The 25,582-nt window shown below is 45.3% G+C and overlaps 2 protein-coding genes across 2 annotated transcripts in view; both read left to right on the forward strand.

Annotated features, from left to right (window-relative positions):
* The first annotated feature begins 1,934 nt into the window (after nt 1-1,934).
* On the forward strand, nt 1,935-8,041 carry LOC109878949 (MORC family CW-type zinc finger protein 3). Its single transcript, XM_031789732.1, has 10 exons — nt 1,935-2,237; nt 2,385-2,457; nt 4,758-4,890; nt 5,317-5,537; nt 5,894-6,041; nt 6,467-6,629; nt 6,914-7,042; nt 7,265-7,384; nt 7,682-7,785; nt 7,900-8,041. Exons 1-10 carry the CDS (start codon nt 2,199-2,201, stop codon nt 8,039-8,041), a joined length of 1,272 nt encoding a protein of 423 aa, XP_031645592.1. The 5' UTR covers nt 1,935-2,198.
* Nucleotides 8,042-8,783: 742 nt separating this feature from the next.
* LOC109878948 (coagulation factor VIII-like) overlaps nt 8,784-25,582 on the forward strand; it is an 84,181-nt gene continuing 67,382 nt past the window's right edge. Inside the window, exons 1-16 of the mRNA XM_031789731.1 lie at nt 8,784-8,827; nt 11,117-11,530; nt 12,125-12,647; nt 12,866-13,026; nt 13,125-14,554; nt 14,794-14,894; nt 15,614-15,736; nt 19,766-19,978; nt 20,619-20,795; nt 20,875-20,978; nt 21,167-21,287; nt 21,513-21,774; nt 24,297-24,462; nt 24,555-24,642; nt 24,946-25,163; nt 25,424-25,574. Of these exons, the coding sequence (XP_031645591.1) occupies nt 14,391-14,554; nt 14,794-14,894; nt 15,614-15,736; nt 19,766-19,978; nt 20,619-20,795; nt 20,875-20,978; nt 21,167-21,287; nt 21,513-21,774; nt 24,297-24,462; nt 24,555-24,642; nt 24,946-25,163; nt 25,424-25,574 (1,888 nt within the window). The 5' untranslated portion in view covers nt 8,784-8,827; nt 11,117-11,530; nt 12,125-12,647; nt 12,866-13,026; nt 13,125-14,390. The remainder of the gene's footprint in view (nt 8,828-11,116; nt 11,531-12,124; nt 12,648-12,865; nt 13,027-13,124; nt 14,555-14,793; nt 14,895-15,613; nt 15,737-19,765; nt 19,979-20,618; nt 20,796-20,874; nt 20,979-21,166; nt 21,288-21,512; nt 21,775-24,296; nt 24,463-24,554; nt 24,643-24,945; nt 25,164-25,423; nt 25,575-25,582) is intronic.

Raw genomic sequence — 25,582 nt, forward strand, 5'->3', positions numbered from 1 at the left:
CCACTCCAAAGCAACTTGCAACTCCCACTCCAAACCAACTTGCAACTCCCACTCCAAACCAACGTGCTGCTCCCACTCCAAACCAACGTGCAACTCCCACTCCAAACCAACTTGCAACTCCCACTCCAAACCAACTTCCAACTCCCACTCCAAACCAACTTGCAACTCCCACTTCAAACCAACTTGCAACTCCCACTCCAAACCAACGTGCAACTCCCACTCCAAAACAATTGATTCCTCGACTCCTTGCCCGTCGACTCCCATTTATGTGTGTCAAGCTTCTCGACTCCTAAAATTCGGTATTTTTGCAACGGAGGAAAGTTTTCGTAGGCTACTTCCGAGAACACAAACTCTCATGTATTTCACAGCAAAGAAAGAGCCAGCGAGAGAGAGGGAGACTTGAGATAGGGGAGGGGTACAGTCAGGCATGTTGGCCACCAGGCAGACAGTTAGAACTGCATCGGTAATCAAAATATGTATAGGCTATGGCAGTGCTGTATTTGATACTTTTGGTGAATTTACGAGGCAGATTACCAAAGATATAGCCGACTGTCTGCCTGCCCTGATCCACTCTCTCCCTCGCCTGCTCTTTCTCTTCGCTATGAAAAACGCTAGTGTGTGTTTGGTCTTCGGTCCGCTGCGTGTAGAAAATATCGGCCTACTTCTTAGGCTGGCTGTTGATGTCTTAGGCAGTGGCGGTTCTAGCACCATTCTGCAATTTGTATTCAGACATTTAGAACAACACAAATAAATAATCATAACATTTAAAAATATATACAAAAATAAGACTCATAAATATAAAAAAGTAACAAAGACAAATATAAACGAATTTGTGTTTTTGTGCACTCGAGCATCAATACATTACTCATCCCCCAACACCGTAAACCAAGAGTCAAGACTAAACCAATTCACCTTGCTGGTGTGCAGACTGGTTTTATATTATACGATTTAGCACAAACTAGAAAAAAATACAACAATATGTCTGTGAAACTATATATTCACAGTATTGTGAATGAATTGTGGTTTATTTGGTAGCATGTCGTAGTGTGACTCATTTGACTAATTGCAGTAGTACTGTACAGAATTAGAGGTGCACTATTTGATAGATTCCCCTGCTCACCCTACCTCGGGATCTCAAGCAGCAGCTCGAATCTGCAGGATGGGGGGTCTTGTTATTAGGAAGGATGTCTACCATGGATAGCTAAAATAATTATTATGATCACACTTCATCAATTTAAATATTATGGGGACACCTATACATTTGGCAGTCCAGCACGAGTTATTCGTGTAGCGTATTATTGTCTTGACATGACATTGAAATATCTTCACGCCTAGAATACAAACCTCCAGCCTTCCGTAATAAGAGTCAATTGCATTTGAAAATAAAGAATTACAGGGGGGACGGTTTGGGAAAACGAATCCTGTGTGAATCGTCCTTAGAAATACCCACATGCCTGAATAATAATTGCATAACCAACGTCTGTAGTAATACACGTCCGAATAGGGCTATAACATGGAATATAACAGGTTGAACCATTTAGAATGCGCCCCATAATCCCATGGGATCCGTCGTGGGTGCACACAGCATAAATATGACATAAACAATTATAGTTCCTACACATCACATTCTATATGCAAACCAAATAGGTTGTTATAGGTTAAGTTGATAAGCAAATTGGCAGCATCATGCTCATGTTAGTCCTCTAGAACGCAGGTGTAGTCTTCCTAGTATGACTCTGAAATAATGAGTTGGCGTGTACGTGTGCGCGCATCCGTTTCAGCGTGTTTGGGAGTCTTCTACTCCAAAAACCATGGAGTCGTGCACCACTAGGGGTTGGTTACGGTTAGCGTTAGTTAAACATAATAAATAAATTGTAGAAATGGGCGGGGTTTGTGACTGTGGTATATAAACTAGTGACGGGAGTTGAGCAGATGCCGCGTTTAAGTACTAGTCGGAACTAGGAAACTCTGAATTTTCGGACTCGCTAACTGTTCGATCGCGTCGCGTGTATAACTAGGCTACAACCATTTAGCGAGTCGAACATTTCAGAATTTCCTAGTTTCGACTAACGCGTGAACGCGACAAGACAGACCTGTGCGAGCGGCCTGTTGCTACTCACTACGTAGACACAGTTTAAACTCTGTACTGTCTTTGACGTAGGTGTCGTTTGCCTGCTAGTGGCTTTCACTGTAAAAACATGGCGAGGTTTAGCGAGCATGGGATTCGCCTCAGTTCCGTAAGTATTTTTCAAATAAGTTATTTATTGTGTGTTGTAAGCTATTTCGTTTGTAATTTGCATTCGTTCTTATATGCTAGATGTGTTGTTGACGTTTTGTTTTTATTATAAAGGAAAATAGTAAATATCGAAGTTATTTTTTTGCAGATGAGTCCGTCCTTCCTGAATAGTAATTCAACAAGTCATACGTGGCCTTTCAGCGCAGTTGCAGAACTAATAGGTAACAACAGTCAACTTTCATTTTGATATTCTGTGTTTTCATTTCCCCTTCCGCTGAAGGCAGGAAAGTTGCAAATGTTTGTGCCTATGTACTGGTGGCATGGCTTCCGCATAATAAAATACAATAGACGCCTTGTCTGTGTGTGTGTGTTGCCCGCACTTCATCGACAGTCTACCATCCACCTGTTCTTTTCTCATCGCAATATGTGTCACATGTGACAGTATAAGTTATACTTTAGTTATAACATGTTAGTATATTCAAATGAAGTTCCATATTTTACAGAGGAGAACATGTTATGCCTACAGTAACTTCATTATGACGTCGCTTGCCAGGCATTCACATCATATTTTTCTCGCGCTACTAAGTTTTTTTTAGGTGGAATTTAGTTCCTCATTCATATCAACGCAGTAACACTACATGCGATGCGCGTAAAACATGTTTTATATTCATATTCGTTGTTTATTCTCATCTAAATTCTGTATATGTTTCAAGTCGTCAGAGTTGAGAAGCCTCCGCTCTGTGCATGCATAGGCCCTGGAAGTAAGGGTGCTGATCGAGAGTACTTCAGCAACCCCTGAAAAATCTGAATTAAAAAATATATCTATATTTTTGTATTATTATTATTTTAATGTAGTGCACTGGGCCTTAATAGTCCTCTATTAGAGGACAATCTGCAGCTCGGGCAAACCCCAGCAACAAAAAAATTGCAGCACCTCCACCCCTAAACTACTTCCCGCAGCTATGTGTGCATGATTATTGGTTGGAATAGACCAGTTGGTTCGTGCTGTGTGCATTGTCCGTTGGTCACCTTCAAATTTGTGAAAGCCTCTGCGATTTGCATACTTGGAATAACCCCCGAGTGTGGTGCACACTGTAGACTTGCATTTGGTTAAGATACGCAGTGCTTGACTTGGGCAGGAACTCACCTTAGCTGAGTACCAGCACCCTACATGTTCTACTACTTGAGCTCCTGTTACCCTTACAGAATATTAACTCAAAAGTATTGTGGAGCTCCTGCACCTAAATATAAACAGTACCTGCACCCAACTTGAGTACCAGCACCTATTTTAGTCCAAGTCAAGCACTGAAGATACATACTGGGCGCGTTCGAGCAGATCACTTTTGTCAAGGTGGTGACCTTACAACGTGTGTTGCATTATGGGGATAAAAATTGTCCGACTTGACAACTGCATGAGCTTTACAAAAACCATGTGATCAAAGGTCATGAAGTTTAGACTCTAGTCGACTGCAAATTTCTGAAGTTGCTATTCACCAACTTCATCCTGCAGCCATCACTGCATTGTGGGAGGCTGTCAACCAATCGTTAGGGTGCATTTGTTTGACCCACGTGAACGTGACCAAAGATGTGACTAAAACAGAAACCAACCTTTCTGCAGTTCATGTATAATTGAATGTGATATTTGAGGCTCTCTTTCACCAATTGATAGTACAATGTACACACCCATATTTACAACTTGTGACTGTGTGATATGGGGTTGGAGACATGTTTACTTTGCCATTAAAAATACACTTTTATAAACAATGGCAACACTGCCATGTTGCACTGAGCCTTCCTGTTGGAAAACCACATTCATGTCCGGCTTTCGGCTGTTGCAGATGCACCTCCCCCGACTTCACTCCTGGACTCAAACAAGACCATTGTTTTGTAACTTTGTTTAAAGGCCCAATGTAGTCATTTTATATCAATATCAAATCCTTTCTGGGTAACAGTACCTTACTGTATTAGATTTCCATTAAAATGGGCAAAATAGCTTTTTAGAATTTTGCTAGGACTGCATGGTAGTGGAAACTGAAAACTAGCTGTTATTGGCAGAGGTTTGGAGCTCAATTTGTTATTGGTCTATTAACGAATTTACCGCATGGTGATGTCACCATGGAAAGCCTAAACTCCAGCCCATGCAAACCTACTGATTAGAATGTCCCGTGTAGATTTCATTTTCAAACAGCAACTATCAGGAAATAACACTGATCAAGTTTTTTAACACTTACAGTGTTAGTTTCCTCAACTGTTGTACAATATGATATAAAACACAGGACATCGTTTGGAAACGTGGGGTACTGGGGTCACAAGGGACCCCTTTTACATTATGCAGGATAAGTTGGTCAACTGATTTTAATAATTACAGTACACCCCCTGTCTAGACACAGTTACTGTGAAGCACTGTGTGACTTTTTCAACTTGTTCTACAATAGTTTTTACAACCATTTTTCATGTAAAAAGGGCTTTACAAATTCATTTAATGATTGATTCATTGATTGACTGACTTTGTGCTGTGTAGATAATGCGTCAGACCCGGGCGTGACAGCCAGGCAGATCTGGATAGATGTGGTGGAGGAACAGCAACAGCTCTGTCTGGCCTTCACTGACAACGGCAGCGGCATGACCCCCAACAAACTGCACAAAATGCTCAGGTAAGAAACACAGGCTTACGTACGTTTGGCTACACACACATACACACACACTGCTGTTTGATCATCCATGTTGCAGCCTCTACACACACACACACACACACACACACACACTGCTATGTGAAAGGTTATACTGTAATTACCCATACATAAACAACTGAGTTGAATTACTAACATTTTGTCTTTGTTCCACACCCTTTTTTTTCTCACTTATGCGACATGCCCACTCTCTCTCACGTAAACCCGTGAACACACAATCGCTCTCTTTTCTCCCCCTCATTCTCACATACACACAAACACACATCCTACACACAAACTATCTCTCTGCACACAAATACAGACCCACTTCTCTCACTTACACACCAATACAGACACATGTCTCCAACTAACGCTGCAATCTCACCCCACTCTTTCTCTTTGTCTGTTCAGTTTTGGTTTCACAGAGAAAGGGTCTGGTAAGGGCAGCCACCAGGCCATCGGTGTCTATGGAAACGGCTTTAAGTCTGGCTCCATGCGTCTGGGTCGTGACGCTTTGATCTTCACTAAGAACGGAGGCTGTCTGACCGTCGGCATGCTGTCCCAGAGCTACCTACAGGCTATAAAGGCACAGGCTGTCATCGTCCCCATAGTGCCCTTCAACCAACAGACCAATATCCTTACACAGAGAGAGATAGGACCCAATGCAGTATCATTGATGCTTTGGAAATGTTTCCTAAATGTTTGTCATGCCAATAAAGCAATTGAATTGGAGAGAGAGGAAAACAGACAGAGAGGAAAACAGACAGAGAGGAAGACAGGCAGAGAGGAAGACAGGCAGAGAGGAAGACAGACAGAGAGGAAGATAGACAGACAGAGAGGACGACAGACAGAGAGGAAGACTGACAGAAAGGAAGACGAGTACATGCATGTGTGTGTTCGAAGGATTGATTGAAAAACTGTGTGTGTGTGTGCGTCCGTGTGCTTGCCTGTATGTGTATCCTGGTTGCTCTCCTTAACTATGTCTTACAGGTGCTGGTAGTGACTGAGGACTCTGAGGCCAGTCTGAATGCCATCCTGACCCACTCTCTGATCCACACTCAGAAGGAGCTGCTACAGCACTTTGACTCCATCCTCTCCAAGAAGGGCACTAAGATCCTCATCTGGAACATACGCAGGTCAGGAAACACACCCACGTAATCGCTGTGAGATGGCTAGCTAGTTTGCGGTGCGAGCTATTAGTGTTTCCATCGATGACGTCTCCCGCTCTGAGACCTCAAAATAGAAGTTTCCTTTGCTCTGCAAGGGCCGCTGCTTTTGTGGAGCGATAGGTAATGGATGCTTTGAGGGTGACTGTTGTCAATGTTTTCAAAGGGTCCCTGATTCGAGTCCAGGTTGGGGCAAGGAGAGGGACGGAAGCAAAACTGTTACACACAAACACATTCTGCTTATTTGTTAGTAATGACACAGTATTGGGTATCATCTCTGAAAGCAGAAAGGATCAGTGGCCAATTAATGATTCATTACAGGCAAGTGGGATATTTGATCATTCTTTGAAGAATGAAGCTGACACAAGTAATGAGTTCTACAATATCACGTACAGGAACAAAGATGGTAAGCCGGAGCTGGATTTCGAGACAGATGAGTTTGACATCCGGATGCCAGAGATCCACTCAGAGGAGACCAAGACTAGAGGCAGGAAGAAGAGCTTCCCTGGACCGCAGAGGACTGACCACACCATCCCAGAGATGGACTACTCCCTGAGAGTGAGTGATAAAAAAAAGATGAGTGATGATGTGTTACAATGAGAGTGAGTGTTGAGCGAGTGATGAGAGACATGTCAGGGTGGTTAAGAGAAAGTTAACTGTAAACATTTCAGTCACCTTGGAACTCTATTCAACAACTGTATTCACCAGAGGATTGTGACCTTGAATGCAGCATAGCCAAACAGAGTGATAAAGGAAGGTGAGAAGGTCTGATGGTTTGAATAGGATTCTGAACAGGAAGTCCAATCCTCTATAAAGTCTCATTCATTCACATTCTCTCACAGGCCTACCTCAGCATCTTGTACCTGAAGCCTCGGACTCAGATCATCCTGCGACAGAAGAAGGTTCAGACCAAGCTGGTCGCCAAGAGCCTGTCGCAGATTGAGAACGATGTTTATAAACCCCAATTCAATGTATCCTTCTGTAGAACTAGAATCTGTTGGTCCATTCATTTCTATCCAAAAACGATTATTGCGTTTATCAAAGTATTCTGTAAGTAATAGAACGTAACCTTAACATACCTTAACCTAACTTAACTTACATAGCGACGATGCAAAGTACTGTGGTCACTTGTACAGGCTTCAGTCTAGGCGTATGCCCAGAAAACCTAACTTAACCTTAACCATTTCTATCAGAAAGACAGAGTTAAGGTCACCTTTGGGTTCAACCGTAAGAACAAAGACCACTATGGCATCATGATGTACCACAAGAACCGCCTCATCAAGTCCTATGAGAAGGTTGGCTACCAGATCAAGGTACATATTAATTAAAGACTGTAATGTTGAGTTTATCTGTCAACACCTGGGGCCACAAACAAGATATATGGTATGAGAGATTGTGTGAGGTTTTGGTGTAATAGTTATACTTAGTGCTCTCTTCTCTCTCTCTCTCTCCTTTTAAATCACTCCTCCTCCATCTCTATTCCCTTCTCTCTCCCTCTAAATCTCCATCTCTCACTCCTATATACCTCACCCTCTTCCCACCTCTCCCTCTACTTCTCCTTTACCTCTATATCTCTCTCTTCTTCTTTTTCCCCCCTCTCCCTGTTTCAGTCATCAGGTCAGAGGGCAGGGGTTGGGGTTATTGGAGTCATTGAGTGCAACTTCCTGAAGCCGGCTCACAACAAGCAAGACTTTGAATACACCAAAGAGTACAGGTACAACACACACACAAATGAATCAGTATTATCATGAACCAGATGAGCAGATTGACATGCTATTTATAGTTCAGGATGTGAACATCCTCTCTGTATTTGTGTGGTTTGAAACAGGCTGACCCTGTCGTCCCTGGGGCTGAAGCTCAACGACTACTGGAATGAGATGATGGAGAAAAAGGCGAGAGAACGAGAGTTTCTGGCAGCGGAGAAGAAGAATGAAGAGGAAGATGAGGAGGAGGAGGAAGAGGAGGAGTGAGTTTTTATGTTTGTTTAGTTTGATTTATTTTGGATGATTGTTGCTACAGACTGTTAAATTTTACCGTGACATCACAGTGCAAGTACAGGGCTAACATGGATGGCTTGTGGTTAAGAAACAGGAAATGAAAAGTGTGTTTTGTTTAACTTGTGTGCCCACAACAAAATATGCCTGGTGTGTGTGTATGTTGCTCCCAAGGATGAACCAGTGTGTGTTTGTACATGTGTGTAGGAGTCCAGTGTGGCTGCAGTGTGAGGACTGTCTGAGGTGGAGGCGTGTCCCAGAAGGCCACTACAGCTCCACCCCTGAACACTGGAGCTGCAGCCAGAACCCCAACACCATGCTCAGGTACCAGAGAGAGACAGAGAGAGAGGGCTCTATTTTAACAAACCTAACCTGGCGTTAGGGCTGGAAAATGTCAGTGCGCTGGTTTTTACATGACGCCTTAGCGCCGCCTTAACGCCAGACAAAAATAGAGCCCAGAGAGAGAGAGAGAGAGATAGCAAGTGTGCATGCATTCAAGCTTTCAGGAGTGTATTTGCATGTTAGGTTGTCTTTGTTCTCATCAACTGTACTTAATCATCTGACCTGGGGTGTGTATTTCAGGACTTTCTCATCTGACCTGTGGTGTGTATTTCAGGAGTTCCTCATCTGACCTGTGGTGTGTATTTCAGGAGTTCCTCATCTGACCTGTGGTGTGTATTTCAGGAGCTGCTCTTTGCCAGAGGAAGCAGAGGAGAGTGAAGAAGAGTTAACGCCAAGCTACCAGAAGAAGACCTACAAGAAGTGAATATACCACCACCCACCCCTACTCTCTCCTCCACCCTACTCTCACTCCCTCTCTCCTCCACCCTACTCTTACTCCCTCTCTCCTCCACCCTACTCTCACCTCCATCCCACTCTTACTCCCTCTCTCCTCCACCCTACTCTCACCTCCACCCCACTCTCACTCCCTCTCTCCTCCACACTACTCTCACTCCCCCTCTCCTCCACCCTACTCTTACTCCCTCTCTCCTCCACCCTACTCTTACTCCCTTCTCCTCCACCCTACTCTCTCCTCCATCCTACTCTCACCTCCACCCTACTCTCACCTCCACCCTACTCTCTCCTCCACCCTACTCTCACCTCCACCCCACTCTCACCTCCACCCCACTCTCTCCTCCACCCCACTCTCACCCCCTTTCCTCCACCCTATTCTCTCCTCCACCCTACTCTCACTCCCTCTCTCCTCCACCCTACTCTCACTCCCTCTCTCCTCTACCTACTCTCTCCTCCTCCCTACTCTCACTCCCTCTCTCCTCCACCCTACTCTCACTCCCTCTCTCCTCTACCTACTCTCTCCTCCTCCCTACTCTCACTCCCTCTCTCCTTCACCCTACTCTCTCCTCCACCCTACTCTCACCTCCACCCTACTCTCACCTCCACCCTACTCTCACCTCCACCCCACTCTCACCCCCTTTCCTCCACCCTATTCTCTCCTCTACCCTACTCTCCTCCACCCTACTCTCACTCCCTCACTCCTCCACCCTACTCTCACTCCCTCTCTTTTCCACCCTACTCTTACTCCCCCTCTCCTCCACCTACTCTCTCCTCCCTACTCTCTCCTCCACCTACTCTCACCTCCACCCTACTCTCTCCTCCACCCTACTCTCACCTCCACCCTACTCTCTCCTCCACCCTACTCTCTCCTCCACCCTACTCTCACCTCCACCCTACTCTCTCCTCCACCCTACTCTCTCCTCCACTCTACTCTCACTCCCTCTCTCCTCCACCCTACTCTCTCCTCCACTCTACTCTCACTCCCTCTCTCCTACACCCTACTCTCTCCTCCACCCTACTCTCTCCTCCACCCTACTCTCACCTCTACCTTACTCCCTCCTCCACCCTACTTTCACCTCCACCCTACTCTCACCTCCACCCTACTCTCACCTCCACCCTACTCTCTCCTCCACCCTACTCTCTCCTCCACTCTACTCTCACTCCCTCTCTCCTCCACCCTACTCTCTCCTCCACTCTACTCTCACTCCCTCTCTCCTATACCCTACTCTCTCCTCCACCCTACTCTCTCCTCCACCCTACTCTCACCTCTACCTTACTCCCTCCTCCACCCTACTCTCACCTCCACCCTACTCTCTCCTCCACCCTACTCTCTCCTCCACTCTACTCTCACTCCCTCTCTCCTCCACCCTACTCTCTCCTCCACTCTACTCTCACTCCCTCTCTCCTACACCCTACTCTCTCCTCCACCCTACTCTCTCCTCCACCCTACTCTCACCTCTACCTTACTCCCTCCTCCACCCTACTCTCACCTCCACCCTACTCTCTCCTCCACCCTACTCTCTCCTCCACTGTACTCTCACTCCCTCTCTCCTCCACCCTACTCTCACCTCCACCCTACTCTCTCCTCCACCCTACTCTCTCCTCCACTGTACTCTCACTCCCTCTCTCCTCCACCCTACTCTCTCCTCCACTCTACTCTCACTCCCTCTCTCCTCCACCCTACTCTCACCTCCACCCTACTCTCTCCTCCACCCTACTCTCTCCTCCACTGTACTCTCACTCCCTCTCTCCTCCACCCTACTCTCTCCTCTCCTCCACTCTACTCTCACTCCCTCTCTCCTCCACCCTACTCTCACCTCCACCCTACTCTCTCCTCCACTGTACTCTCACTCCCTCTCTCCTCCACCCTACTCTCACCTCCACCCTACTCTGCTCTTCATGTACGCCAGATGCACAGCCAATTAATATCTGTACTGGCACTTTGTTTGATGTGTGTGTGCATGGCTGTGTGTGTGGCTAGTGGCTACGCATGTGTGGGTGTGTGTGTGTATATGCAATGCCATGTATTTGCACTCTCTGTGTGCATGTGTCAGTTTGTGGTTTGCCGCCTGTGAGTTTTACGTTGTTATTCTCAGTAAAAACCACAGTGTCAGAACAAACCTGACTTCCTCCTTCAGTTGAATATTTTCTTCATATTTATACTTTAGGCCTACTCTACTATCCTTATCTATACTGTACTGAGCCATGTATCTCGGTTGTTCCATTCACTGCTGTTTCCATTCTGTGTCTAAAAAGGGACCAAGGCCTGGTCAGAAAACGAGGCCGTCCGCGGAAGCACCATGTACTCCCCCAAGGCCTGTCTGAGCCGGTCCTCCTCCGCCCTCTGCCCCGTGATGCCCCCCTCCCTCTGTCTGAGCCGGTCCTCCTCCGCCCTCTGCCCCGTGATGCCCCCCTGCCTCTGACTGAACCGGTCCTCCTCCGCCCCCTACCCCCTGATGCCCCCCTGCCTCTGACTGAACCGGTCCTCCTCCGCCCTCTACCCCCTGATGCCCCCCTCCATCTGCTCACAGAGGAGACTGAGAACAGCGAGCAGAATAAGCCAGTGGCTCCACTGGTGGCCACTTTAGAGGATGACGAGGACAACATGGCACAGTCCAAGTCTGGGTCAGAGACATGCGCACCCACACGCGCATGCAAACGCTCATACAGGTAACTGCCAAAATAAAGGAAACACCACCATATGTCTTAATAGGGCGTTGGACCTCCACGAGCCAGAACAGCTTCAATGCACCTTGGCATAGATTCTACAAGTGTCTGGAACTCTAGTGGAGGGATGCAACACCATTGTTCTATGAGAAATTACCATTATTTGGTATTTTGTTGGTGTTGGAAAACACTGTTTCTGGCACTGCTCCAGAATCTTCCAGAATGTGGGTTTAGATCTGGTGACTGAGACACACACACACACACACACCCTTTAAACTCTCTATGCTCCTTTGAGACCCCTCTTTCAAAGTCACTGCGATCTCTTCTAGCCATGATAGCCAAAAGTATGGGCAACTGGGCATTTTTATACACCCTACGCATGATGCTATTGCTTAATTAACTCAGGAACCACACCTGTGTATCTGCTTACAATATATTTTGTATCCCTCATTTACTCAATTGTTTCCTTTATTTTGGCAGTTACATGTACATATACACTCACGCTTACTCGAACACACACACTCTTACACACACACAAATGCACATATAGATAGATACACACACAAACACACACTCAGTCTCTCTCTGTCTCAGCAGAAACAAGCGGAAGTCAATATGGCCGCCCAGGGACATGGAAAAGAGACCACAACCATGGGCGGGTCCACACCCATTCGCTGACGAGATCCAAGATGTGCAACAACCTGGGAAAGACGGCAACGAACCACAGACACTGACTGGGCAGACAGAGAAGACCAAGGGGGAAAAGGCACCACTCGGGGCCACCAGAGGAGGCCTTTCCCAGCCCAGCTCCAGCCTTGCCTGGCCTCCCTCCCTCACTTCAGCCCAGACGGTGGTGGTGTCCCCCCTGAGTCGTCCGGAGGGCCCCTGGCCCCGGGCTCTGACCCTGGAGGGAGCTGGTTCAGAAAGGGGAGCCCTGGTCCAGAGACTGGCTGGACTGGAGAAGGAGGCTCAGAGGCTGAGGAGGATACTGGGTTCCAACGCACCCCCAGCAACGCAGGACACTGTGGTGATGACAGAGGCTGCCTCTGGGGATAAGGCATCTGGTGGGACGGGGGCGGAGACAACGGTGGCCATGGTAACCAAACAGGACCCAAAGGAGGTCAGTAGGGTTAACTATGAATTTAGTAAAGGTCTGAATGTTTTTCAAGATTAGTGAAATCAAAATACCTACTATCCCCATTAGGATACATGAAGAACATTATAAAATGGTTAGTTCCAAGCTTTCTTATTAGTTCAAACTGGTATTCTAGCTGTCAATTCTTCTGAATTTAAACTTTTATAGAGACATGTATCCCATTACCTCTTTTCTCACTACAGTGTGAGAGCTCAGCTTCCCCTGGCATACCAGGGCTGGTTGTGGAGGGCGTCCAGCCCCAGAGAGAGCAGCCTGAGCTGGGCAGGCTGAGGAGGGAGAAGGCTGACCCCCAGAGCAGGCTAAGACAGACTGACAGCCCAGTGACCAGGGACCAGAGCTCCCGGTATGTTTACCCATGCAGAGACAGAAACACACCCTATAATCCATCGGTTCTTTAGATTTGCATTCTCTCTATAACTTTTTGCTCTCTGTATTTCCCAGCATTGTGCAGGAGAACCTCCACAAAATCCGAGGGAACGTGGTGGCTCTGCTGTCAGCCATCCTGCCCCACCTGGACCTGCAGGGCATCAGCCTGGATACGCCAGACGTAGACAGCATCCTGCAGCAGATCATAGACGCCAACTCACTGTCTCCACTCTAGAACCCACTCTCAGTGCTCTAGAACCCGCTCTCAGCACTCTAGAACTCACTCTCACCACTAGTACTTATGCTCACCACTCTACTGTAGGTAACATATCGTTTATTTTTCCATACCAACCTGGAACCCCTATGTCCACAACACATTATCCACACACTGACTCACATTGTAATGGCTGACCCATCTTAATAGATGGCTGACTATCACATTGTAAATACTTCCTCCCCAATTGACCCTGCCTAAGTTCAGATGCGTTGTACTGTACTCGTTGAGTGTGAGATGTTGTAATACTGTACTCAGATCAGCTTGCTATGCTGTATGTTTTACCTTCACCATATGTAAAGGATCCACATAAGTAACCAGCAGTCAGCTTCATTTAATATCATGTGTTATTACTTGTCAATCAGAGACCCTGGCTTGTGTGAGAGAAGCTGAGAAGCCTATTACTGTTTGCTTTTCATCCTTGCTACTGTTTTTAATACGTTTGTTAATTATTTTGTCGTTTTAATATATGAACATGTTCCTTGATAGTGTTAGGGCTGGACTTAAACTACCCTGTCATTACAATGTTTTATCGTTTGTTTGCTTGCATATCTTTTTAAAGAAAATCAACCAGGTATCATGATTTTGTGATCTTTTGTCTGACTTGAGTTTCACAGGCACCATTTTTGTTCTAAACACCATACCGCTCGTCTTGTCTGAAGCATGTTGTTATGTGTGTTTGAGTTCAACCAATGAGAAATAGCTAACAAAAGATTATCAAATTCGGCAGTAGACAATATTGACCACAGGGAGGCAGAGTGGCCATCATCATTTTTCCCATATTTTACTGTGAGCAGCACTGAAACGGGCACGTCTAACTTCACTATTTCCAACTCACTACAAGCTCTACACATACACACACTCACTCCCCCTGTCTCTCACATTCATACACACTGTCTTTCTCTCTCTCCCCCCTGTGACTATCTCTAGTTTTGAACGTTCCCTTTAAATACCCTCCCTAACGGGAAATAACGGTAGTAAGCTGCCTGCTACCGTCCGGTCAGGCTATCCGATTTCTCTACGGTCAGTGAATTTACGTGCAGTCGGACAGGTGCTCGTGCTTTGCGATGAGAACGCTGTTGATATCACTCCTCTGGGTCCTCGGCGGGGTGGAGGAGACGGTGGCCGTACCTGCCCTAGGCCGACATGCCACGAGAGAGTTCTACATCGCCGCGGTTGAGATTGGTTGGGACTATCTTTACTGGGGCAGCGCTGACTCGTCGGAACAAAGGTGAAGTTCTATCAAGTCATTACCTAATATCTATCCCTTATTTGTTTTTTTTGCTTCGAAGACTAGGTTTTTTAAGTCTGTCGGGTTAAACGTCAATATTGTAGTAGACTATTCTATTCAATTAAAAGTTGAAGATGTATATAACCTTGTAGGACATTTGATTTGTTTTCATGTTTAAATCATTGCATTATACATTCTTTTTTTAAATGTAAATATCCATGTTGATTATGAACTTCTAGGAGGAGGACCAAGGATCCCCCTCAGAAATACATAAAAGCTGTTTATAGAGAATACACTGATTCCACATATTCAGTCCCCAAACCTACATCAACATGGGCAGGTATGTGTACTCATTTTATGTATTAATTATGAATTACTTTAATTAGGTATATCTTTGAAATAAAATATATGCTACCACACACAGTGGTGTAAAGTACTTAAGTAAAACTCCTTTAAAGTGCTACTTAAGTAGTTTATAGGAGTATCTGTACTTTACTATTTATATTTTTGCCAACTTTTATGTTTACTTCACTACATTCTTAAAGGAATCATGTACTTTTTACTCCATACATTTTCCCTGACAGCAAAAAGTATTCGTTACATTTTGTTGGGAAAATGGTCAAATTCACACACTTATCAAGAGAACATCCCTGGTCATCCCTACTGCCTCTGATCTGGAGGACTCACGAAACACAAATGCTTTGTTGTAAATTATGTCTGAGTGTGGGAGTGTGCCCCTTGCTATCCGTCAATAAAAATAACAACAATTAAATGGTGCCGTCTGGTTTACTTAATAAAAGGAATTTGAAATGGTTTATACTTTTACTTTTGATACTTAAGTATATTTTAGCAATTCCATTTACTTTTGATCCTTATATTTAAAACCAAACACTTTTAGACTTTTACTCAAGTAATATTAAACTTTTACTTGAGTCATTTTCAATGAAGGTTTCTTTACTTTTACTCAAGTATTGCAAGTGAGTTATTTTTCCACCGCTGACCACACACACACACACACACGTACACACACAGAGAGAAACAGAGTGCTTTGTGTTGCAGGTATCCAGGGTCCGGTGATCCATGCCCAGGCCAGTGACAGGGTAGTGGTGCACTTTAAGAACCTGGCGTCCCAGCCCTACAGTATCAGCCCTGTGGGGGTCAGCTACTGGAAACAGTCTGAGGGTAATGTCTTTATGTCTACCTACTAGCTTACTACTGGAAACAGTCAGAGGGTAATGTCTTTATGTCTACCTACTAACTTACTACTGGAAACAGTCTGAGGGTAATGTCTTTATGTCTACCTACTAGCTTACTACTGGAAACAGTCAGAGGGTAATGTCTTTATGTCTACCTACTAACTTACTACTGGAAACAGTCTGAGGGTAATGTCTTTATGTCTACCTACTAACTTACTACTGGAAACAGTCTGAGGGTAATGTCTTTATGTCTACCTACTAACTTACTACTGGAAACAGTCTGAGGGTAATGCCTTTATGCCTACCTACTAGCTTACTACTGGAAACAGTCTGAGGGTAATGTCTTTATGCCTACCTACTAGCTTACTACTGGAAACAGTCAGAGGGTAATGTCTTTATGTCTACCTACTAACTTACTACTGGAAACAGTGTCTACCTACTAACTTACTACTGGAAACAGTCTGAGGGTAATGTCTTTATGCCTACCTACTGGTTTACTACTGGAAACAGTCAGAGGGTAATGTCTTTATGTCTACCTACTGCTTACTACTGAAAACAGTCTGAGGGTAATGTCTTTATGTCTACCTACTAACTTACTACTGGAAACAGTCTGAGGGTAATGTCTTTATGTCTACCTACTAACTTACTACTGGAAACAGTCTGAGGGTAATGTATTTATGTCTACCTACTAGCTTACTACTGGAAACAGTCTGAGGGTAATGTCTTTATGTCTACCTACTAGCTTACTACTGGAAACAGTCTGAGGGTAATGTCTTTATGCCTACCTACTGGTTTACTACTGGAAACAGTCAGAGGGTAATGTCTTTATGTCTACCTACTGCTTACTACTGAAAACAGTCTGAGGGTAATGTCTTTATGTCTGCCTACTAACTTACTACTGGAAACAGTGTCTACCTACTAACTTTCTACTGGAAACAGTCTGAGGGTAATGTCTTTATGCCTACCTACTAGCTTACTACTGGAAACAGTCTGAGGGTAATGTCTTTATGTCTACCTACTAACTTACTACTGGAAACAGTCTGAGGGTAATGTCTTTATGGCTACCTACTAACTTACTACTGGAAACAGTGTCTACCTACTAACTTACTACTGGAAACAGTCTGAGGGTAATGTCTTTATGCCTACCTACTAGCTTACTACTAGAAACAGTCTGAGGGTAATGTCTTTATGTCTACCTACTAACTTACTACTGGAAACAGTCTGAGGGTAATGTCTTTATGTCTACCTACTAGTTTACTACTGGAAACAGTCTGAGGGTAATGTCTTTATGGCTACCTACTAACTTACTACTGGAAACAGTGTCTACCTACTAACTTACTACTGGAAACAGTCTGAGGGTAATGTCTTTATGCCTACCTACTAGCTTACTACTAGAAACAGTCTGAGGGTAATGTCTTTATGTCTACCTACTAACTTACTACTGGAAACAGTCTGAGGGTAATGTCTTTATGTCTACCTACTAGTTTACTACTGGAAACAGTCTGAGGGTAATGTCTTTATGTCTACCTACTAGCTTACTACTGGAAACAGTCTGAGGGTAATGTCTTTATGTCTACCTACTAACTTACAGTAAATACTAAATCTGCGTATCTATCTACTAACTTTACCATAAATACTAAATCTGTGTGTTTATCTACTAATTTACCGTAAATTGTAAGCCACTGTCACATCCTAGAACTAGTATTATAAAGTATACTGAACCCAATAAAGAGCTTCCCCACTGTTGTACACTTGAATTAAGTGTGTGTGTGTGTGTGTGTATCAAATCACATCAAATGTTATTTGCCACACGCTCCGACTACAACAGGCTTACTTACAAGCCCTTAACCAACAACGCAGTTTTAAGATGATTTTTTTTCTAAAGTAAGGAAGAAAAGTAACAAATAATTAAAGAGCAGCGGTAAATAACAATAGCGGGGCTCTATACAGGGGGTACTGTGACAGAATCAATGTGCGGGGGTACCGGTGTCGAGGTAATTGAGGTAATATGTACATGTAGGTAGAGTTATTAAAGTGACTATGCATAGATAATAACAGAGAGTAGCAGCAGCATAGAAGGGGGGGAGGCAATGCAAATAGTCTGGATAGCCATTTGATTAGATGTTCAGGAGTCTTATGGCTTGGGGGTAGAAGCTGTTTAAAAGCCTCTTGGACCAAGACTTGGTACTCCGGCACCGCCTGCCGTGAGGTAGCAGAGAGAACAGTCTATGACTAGGGTGGCTGGAGTATTTAACAATTTTTAGGGCCTTCCTCTGACACCGTCTTGTATAGAGGTCCTGGATGGCAGGAGGCTTGGCCCCAGTGATGTACTGGGCCGTACGCTCTACCCTCTGTATTGTCTTGCGGTCGGAGGCCGAGCAGTTGCCATACCAGGCAGTGATGGAACCAGACACATTTTTTCAGTCACCTGAAGGGGAATAGGTTTTGTCGTGCCCTTTTGACGCTTGTCTTGGTGTGTTTGGACCATGTTAGTTTGTTGGTGAAGTGGACGTCTAGGAACTTGAAGCTCTCAACCTGCTCCACTACAGCCCGTAGATGAGAATGGGGGCGTGCTCGGTCCTCCTTTTCCTGTAGTCCACAATCATCTCCTTGTCTTGATCACTTTGAGGAAGAGGTTGTTGTCCTTGTACCACACGGCCAGGTCTTTTACCTCCTCCCTATAGGCTGTCTCGTCGTTGTCAGTGATCAGGCCTACCACTGTTGTGTCATCGGCAAACTTAATAATAGTGTTGGAGTCGTGCCTGGCCGTGCAGTCATGAGTGAACAGGGAGTACAGGAGGGGATGAGCACGCACCCCTGAGGGTCTCCTGTGTTGAGGATCAGTGTGGAGGATGTGTTGTTACTTACCCTCACCACCTTGGGGCGGCACGTCAGGAAGTCCAGGATCCAGTTGCAGAGGGAGGGGTTTAGTCCCACGGTCCTTAGCTTATTGATGATCTTTGAGGACACTATGGTGTTGTACACTGAGCTGTAGTCAATGAATAGTATTCTCACATAGGTGCTCCTTTTGTCCAGGTGGGAAGGGCAGTGTGGAGTGCAATAGAGATTGCATCATCTGTAGATCTCTTGGGGCGGTATGCAAATTGGAGTGGGTCTAGGTTTCTGGGATAATGGTGTTGATGTGAGCCATGACCAGCCTTTCAAAGCACTTCATGGCTACAGATGTGAGTGCCACCGGTCGGTAGTCATTTAGGCATGTTACCTTAGTGATCTTGGGCACAGGGACAATGGTGATCTGCTTAAAACATGTTGGTATTACAGACTCGGTCAAAAACAGGTTGAAAATGTCAGTGAAGACACTCCAGTTGGTCAGCGCATGCTTGGAGTACACGTCCTGGTAATCCGTCTGGCCCTGCGGCCTTGTGAATGTTGATCTGTTTAAAGGTCTTACTCACATCGGCTGAGGAGAGCGTGATTACACAGTTGCCCGGAACAGCTGATGCTCTCATGCATGTTTTAGTGTTACTTGCCTGGAAGCAAGCATAGAAGTTATTGAGCTTGTCTCGTAGGCTTGTGTCACTGGGCAGCTCTCGGCTGTGCTTCCCTTTGTAGTCTGTAATAGTTTGCAAGCCCTGCCACATCTGACGAGCGTTGGAGCCAGTGTCGTACGATTCAATCTTATTCCTGTATTGACGCTTTGCCTGTTTGATGGTTCGTCGGAGGGAATAGCAGGATTTCTTATAAGCTTCCAGGTTAGAGTCCCGCTCCTTGAAAAATAATTTGTTCAATTTGAGGTGAGTAATCGCTGTTAGGATGTCCAGAAGCTCTTTTCGGTCATAAGAGAAGGTAACAGCAACATTATGTACAAAATAAGTTACAAACAATGCGAAAAAACAAACAAAACAGCACCGTTGGTTAAGAGCCAATAAAACAGCAGCCATCCTCTCCGGCGCCAAATGTATCAAATTAGTGTGTTCCCGCAAGCATGTATCTGCTATGTCAGTCTCTGTGTGTACACACGTATATTCCTAGCAGTATATCTCTTTCTCTCTAGGGGCCGGATACGATGACGCCACGTCTAGCCAGGAGAAAGAGGATGATGCGGTTGCTCCAGGAGGATACTACAAGTACGTCTGGGACATCAACCCTAATGACGGTCCGACCGTGGGAGACCCAGAATGCCTCACCTACTCCTACTCCTCCCAGGTGGACACTGTACAAGACTTCAACTCTGGGCTCATCGGGGCTCTGCTCATCTGCAAATCAAGTTAGAGACACAACTTTATTCCTGCTATGTTGATCCCACATACCTTACGTCCAGATACATCACAACTTTATTCCTGATATGTTGATCCCACACACCTTACGGCCAGATACATCACAACTTTATTCCTGATATGTTACTCCCACATACCTTACGGTCAGATACACCACAACTTTATTCCTGATATGTTGATCCCACACACCTTCCACAACTTTCTCTCTACGTATCACACTCCCCTTACAGTACAGTCAGACCCACTGTGACACATATCTGCCTGGTAAAAGAGGAAATGAATGTGGCTGCTGGACTCTTAGCTGACTGGGACTTATTATGTGCTCTGCTCTCAGTCATACAGTGATCCTATCCTACCTAATGGAAAAACTATGTGAACAGAAGGAGGTCTGAATCATATAAGCGCCGTACTAAGTAGGGATTGTCAATAGTTTACTGCACATTATGAAGCTTAATACCCAGACTACCACATGGCCTAACTATTAAACAAATGAGTCATCTGACCAAATAAGTCATTTGAACAAATGAGTAATTTCACCAAATGCGTCAATTCACCAAATGTACCCTGTGATATTCAGAGTTATCAACTAATGTGTTATCTGTATTCTCTGCTTCCCTTGGGTTCTCACAGCTGCATTTACAGATAATGGAGTTCGGAAAAGCAGAGAGTTTATTCTGCTCTTTGCTGTTTTTGATGAGAGTAAGAGCTGGTACGGCGAGGTGGGGAGTTTCCGGGAAAGATTTAAGAAGGCCAGTGCAAGAAAACAGTACCACACTATCAATGGATACGTCAACTCAACTTTACCAGGTCAGGAGCTAGTTTAACATGTTACTGTATAGAGTCAACAGTTCAGTCCTGCTGTCAACTATGTTTGGTATGTGTGTAGGTCTGACGATGTGCCAGGGACGAGATCATGTGTTCTGGCATCTCATTGGAATGGAAACGTCTCCAGAGATCCACTCTATACAGTTCCAGGATCACACTTTGCAGGTACAGCAGATAATTCAAGTTTAAATCAGGGTTTACTTAAAGCTGTCAACAAATCATTACTAATGGTCAACCAAGATTTTCCTTTTCAGAATGTTTTGACAATGAAGTTGTTATAAGTCCTTTGTAAGAATGTGTAACCAGTTCAGCAGCATTTCAGTCTGAGCCTAAATCTACCCTTGTCATTCCAGGTGATGGCCCACCGTAAGATTACTGTGGAGATGACTCCAATGACCTTCACCACAGCGGAGCTGAAGCCCAGCACTCAGGGGAAGTTCCTCATCAGCTGTCAGATCCAAGCAAACAGCCACGGTAAGAGTATGTTCTCGCAAAGTTGTGAAATAAAGTTTTGATGAATTTGAAAGTTCCCAGTTTGATTTGACACTCCTGTGTGAGGTACCAGAGTGAGACTTGTACATTTGAGCCCGAGTTGCATGAATAATTATGTTGTTGACAATGTGCTCTAAGGTGTTCATAAGGCATCTATAAGGTGTCTTACGAGGTGCTATAAGATGTATTTTTATATCTTTGTTCCAGTGGGCATGAGTGCAGTCTTTGAGGTGGAGGACTGCCCAGAGCCTGTGACGGTGCCCGGTCCTGATGTGCGTCGGGTCCAGCAGTCTGAGAATGAGGAGGACTATGAATATGGAGATGACATGTTTGAGTTATTTGTGTTTAAGCCTGTGAAAAGTCGGGCTGTGGGGCGCTCTCGAGGGGGGAAGAACAAAGTCTGGGTCCATTACATTGCTGCTGAGGAGATCAGTTGGGATTACGCACCCCACCTCAGCCAGGGAGACAGGTACGAAACCCCACTTTAAGGAGACAAGTACAAAACCCCAACTCAGTTAAGGAGAAAGGTACGAAACCCCACCTCAGTTAAGGAGACAGGTACGAAACCCCACCTCAGTTAAGGAGACAGGTACGAAATCCCACCTTAGTTAAGGAGCAAGGTACGAAATCCCACCTCAGTTAAGGAGACAGGTACAAAACCCCACCTTAGCTAAGGAGCAAGGTACGAAATCCCACCTCAGTTAAGGAAACAGGTACAAAACCCCACCTCAGTTAAGGAGACAGGTACAAAACCCCACCTCAGTTAAGGAAACAGGTACAAAACGCCACCTTAGTTAAGGAGACCGGTATGAAATCCCACCTCAGTTAAGGAAACAGGTACAAAACTCCACCTCAGTTAAGGAAACAGGTACAAAACGCCACCTTAGTTAAGGAGACAGGTACGAAATCCCACCTCAGTTAAGGAAACAGGTACAAAACTCCACCTCAGTGAGGGAGACAGGTACAATACCCCACCTCAGTTAAGGAGTCAGGTACGAAACGCCACCTCAGTGAGAGAGACAGGTACAAAACTCCACCTCAGTGAGGGAGACAGGTACAATACCCCACCTCAGTTAAGGAGTCAGGTACAATACCCCACCTCGGTGAGGGAGACAGGTACAAATAAAATTGTATTTGTTACATGCGCCGAATACAACAGGTGTAGAACTTACCGTGAAATGCTTCCATACAAGCCCTTAACAAACAATGCAGTTCAAGAAATAGAGTTAAGAAAAACTTAAGTAAAAAAAAATTATAAAATTGGGGGTAGAAGCTGTTGGCGCTCTGGTACTGCTTGCCCTGCGGTAGCAGAAAGAACAGTCTATGACTTGGGCGACTGGAGTCTTTGACAATTGTTTGGGTATGTCTCTGACACTGCCTAGTAATATGGGTCCTGGATGTCAGGAAGCTTGGCTCCAGTGATGTACTGGGCCGTACGCACTACCCTCTGTAGCGCCTTACGGTCAGATACCGAGCAGTTGTACCAGGTGGTGATGCAACCGGTCAGGATGCTCTCGATGGTGCAGCTTTAGAACTTTTTCACTTTTTCAGGATCTGGGGAGCCATGCCAAATCTTTTCAGTCTCCTGAGGGGGAAAAGGTGTTGTCGTGCCCTCATCACAAGTGTTTGGACCATGGTACTTCGTTGGTGATGTGGACACCAAGGAACTTGAAACTCTCGACCTGCTCCACTTCAGCCCTGTCAATGGGGCCCTGTTCAGCCCTCCTTTTCCTATAGTCCACGATCAACTCCTTTGCCTTGCTCACATTGAGGAAGAGGTTGTTGTCCTGGCACCACACTGCCAGGTCTCTGACCTTCTCCCTATAGGCTGTCTCATCGTTGTCAGTGATCAGGCCTACCACTGTTGTGTCGTCAGTAAACTTAATGGTGATGTTGGAGGCGTGCTCGGCCACGAAGTTGTGTGTGAACAGGGAGTACAGGAGGGCATTCTCACATAGGTGTTCCTTTTATCCAGGTGGTAAAAAGCAGTGTGGAATGCGATTGAGATTGTGCCATCTGTGGATCTGTTGGGGCGGTATGCAAATGGGAGTGGGTTTAGGGTTTCCAGCATGATGGTGTTGTTGTGAGCCATGACCAGCCTTTCAAAGCACTTCATGGCTACCGGCGTGAGTGCTACGGGGCGGTAATCATTTAGGCAGGTTGCCTTCGCTTTCTTGGGCACATGCTGGTCTGTTTAAAACATGTAGGTATTACAGACTGGGTCAGGGAGAGGTTAAAAATGTCAGTGGAGACACCGCACATGCTCTGAGTACACGTCCTGGTAATCCGTCTGGCCCCGCGGCTTTGTAAAGGTTCACCTGTTTAAAAGTCCTGCTCACATCGGCTACGGAGAGCGTAATCACACAGTCGTCTGGAATAGCTGGTGCTCTCATGCTTGCTTCAGAGTTTCTTGCCTTGAAGCGAGCATAAAACGCATTTAGCCCGTCTGGTAGGCTCGCGTCACTGGACAGCTATCGACTTGATTTCCCTTTGTGGTCCATAATAGTTTTCAAGCCTTGCCACATCTGACGAGCGTCAGAGCCGGTGTAGTAAGATTCAATCTTACTCCTGTATTGACGCTTTGCCTGTTTGATGGTTCTTCTGACTGGTTTTCTTATATTAGTGTCCTGCTCCTTGAAAGCGGCAGCTCTGCCTTTAGCTCAGTGCAGATGTTGTAATCCATGGCTTCTGTTTGGGATATGCATGTACGGTCACCCCACCTCAGCCAGGGTGACAGGTAGGAAACCCCACCTCAGCCAGGGTGACAGGTAGGAAAGAGGGTAAAGGGGTGACAGAGTGGGAGGGGGGGTGAGAGAAAGGAAGACTGGGAGTGAAATGGAAAATAAGAGTTCAGGTGGGAGGGAGGACCGAGAAAGGGAGAGGGTCAGAGAGAGTGTGTATAGCCAGAAAAAGACTAGGACAGGAAAGGGAGAGAGTTCATGATCCTAAAAATACTGATACTACCCTCCCTCTACTGTCTCTGTGTTCCAGTCAACTGTTATCGGAATACTTTCCCAGGGGGCCTCATCAGCTGGGTCATGAATATAAGAAGGTGGTGTATGTAGAATACACTGACCAGACCTTCACCAAGAGGAAATCACCTGTTAAAAGACTGCTGGGACCACTGCTCAGAGGACAGGTGGACGAACACTTCCAGGTGTGTACCACAATCAACAAAACAAACAAGCAAAAAATATGTATCTGAATAGAAAGTAAAGAAAGTAAAGATCATTCTATTTGTTTCTTCAGATAGTGTTCAAGAACCTGGCAAGTCGTCCTTTCAACATGTATCCAAACGGCCTCACCAGGATTTCTCCACTGAGGAAAACAGAGAACGGTAAGAACTGGCAATATGATAAGATGAAGCAAGATAATATTACTGACTATGCATTTAGGTTTGGAATCATAACTAAATCCTTTATGGAATAGTCATCATATCCAGTGTGTTAATATGTTGAGGTCTGGAGAAACTCATAAAACATTTTATAGTCATAGTCTAATAGTCATTCTAATAGTCTAATAGTCATTCTAATAGTCTAATAGTCATTCTGTTAGACTAATAAAATCTCTTAGTCTCTTAGTCATTCCTAAGTCATTAGTCATCAGTGGTCCCCCCCGGTGGCTATGTGTGTGTGTGTAGAGGGTGAAAAGGACCTACGCTCCCTGGCTGTACCCCCCAACGGGACATATGGGTATGTGTGGAAACTAACAGCAGAGGATGGGCCCCTGGAGGGAGACCCCCAGTGTCTGACCCGTCTGTACCAGAGTACCATCAACCCTGAGAGAGATCTGGCCACTGGCCTCATAGGACCCCTCCTCATCTGCAAGAAGGACTCCATGGACACCAGGGGGCGGCTGGTGAGAATCGACACTTAATATGTCCATAATGACACATAGGGTTGGCTTTTCAGACACAGATTAAGTCTAGTCTTGGAATAAGAATAAGAATAACTTTCATTGAAGAATAGAGATGTGTCCCTGAAACTGGCCCAATATGACATATCAGTGCATTATTTCTCCTGCAGCTTGATCAAGTCATACACTGATAACTTAGATGTTGTTGTTTGTAGCAGTGTGAGTTCTTGTGGTTATCATAACCTAAGATGTCCAACTTGCAGGTGGGCCCAGATAAAGTGAAGCAGTTGATGTTCGCTGTGTTTGATGAGAACAAGAGTTGGTACATCAATGACAACATTCAGAAGTACAGCAAAGACCCCTCCATGGTCAACCCTACAGACCCTGACTTCTACAACTCCAATGTCATCTACAGTAAGTAA

This window comes from Oncorhynchus kisutch, linkage group LG15 (genome assembly GCF_002021735.2).
Source record: "Oncorhynchus kisutch isolate 150728-3 linkage group LG15, Okis_V2, whole genome shotgun sequence".
Lineage (NCBI taxonomy): Eukaryota > Metazoa > Chordata > Actinopteri > Salmoniformes > Salmonidae > Oncorhynchus > Oncorhynchus kisutch.

Coding starts and splice junctions, on each gene's coding strand:
- LOC109878949 (XM_031789732.1), top strand. CDS start 2,199: ATGGCGAGGTTTAGCGAGCATGGGATTCGCCTCAGTTCC. Junction 2,238..2,384: donor ATGGGATTCGCCTCAGTTCC/GTAAGTATTTTT, acceptor ATTTTTTTGCAG/ATGAGTCCGTCCTTCCTGAA. Junction 2,458..4,757: donor CGCAGTTGCAGAACTAATAG/GTAACAACAGTC, acceptor TGTGCTGTGTAG/ATAATGCGTCAGACCCGGGC.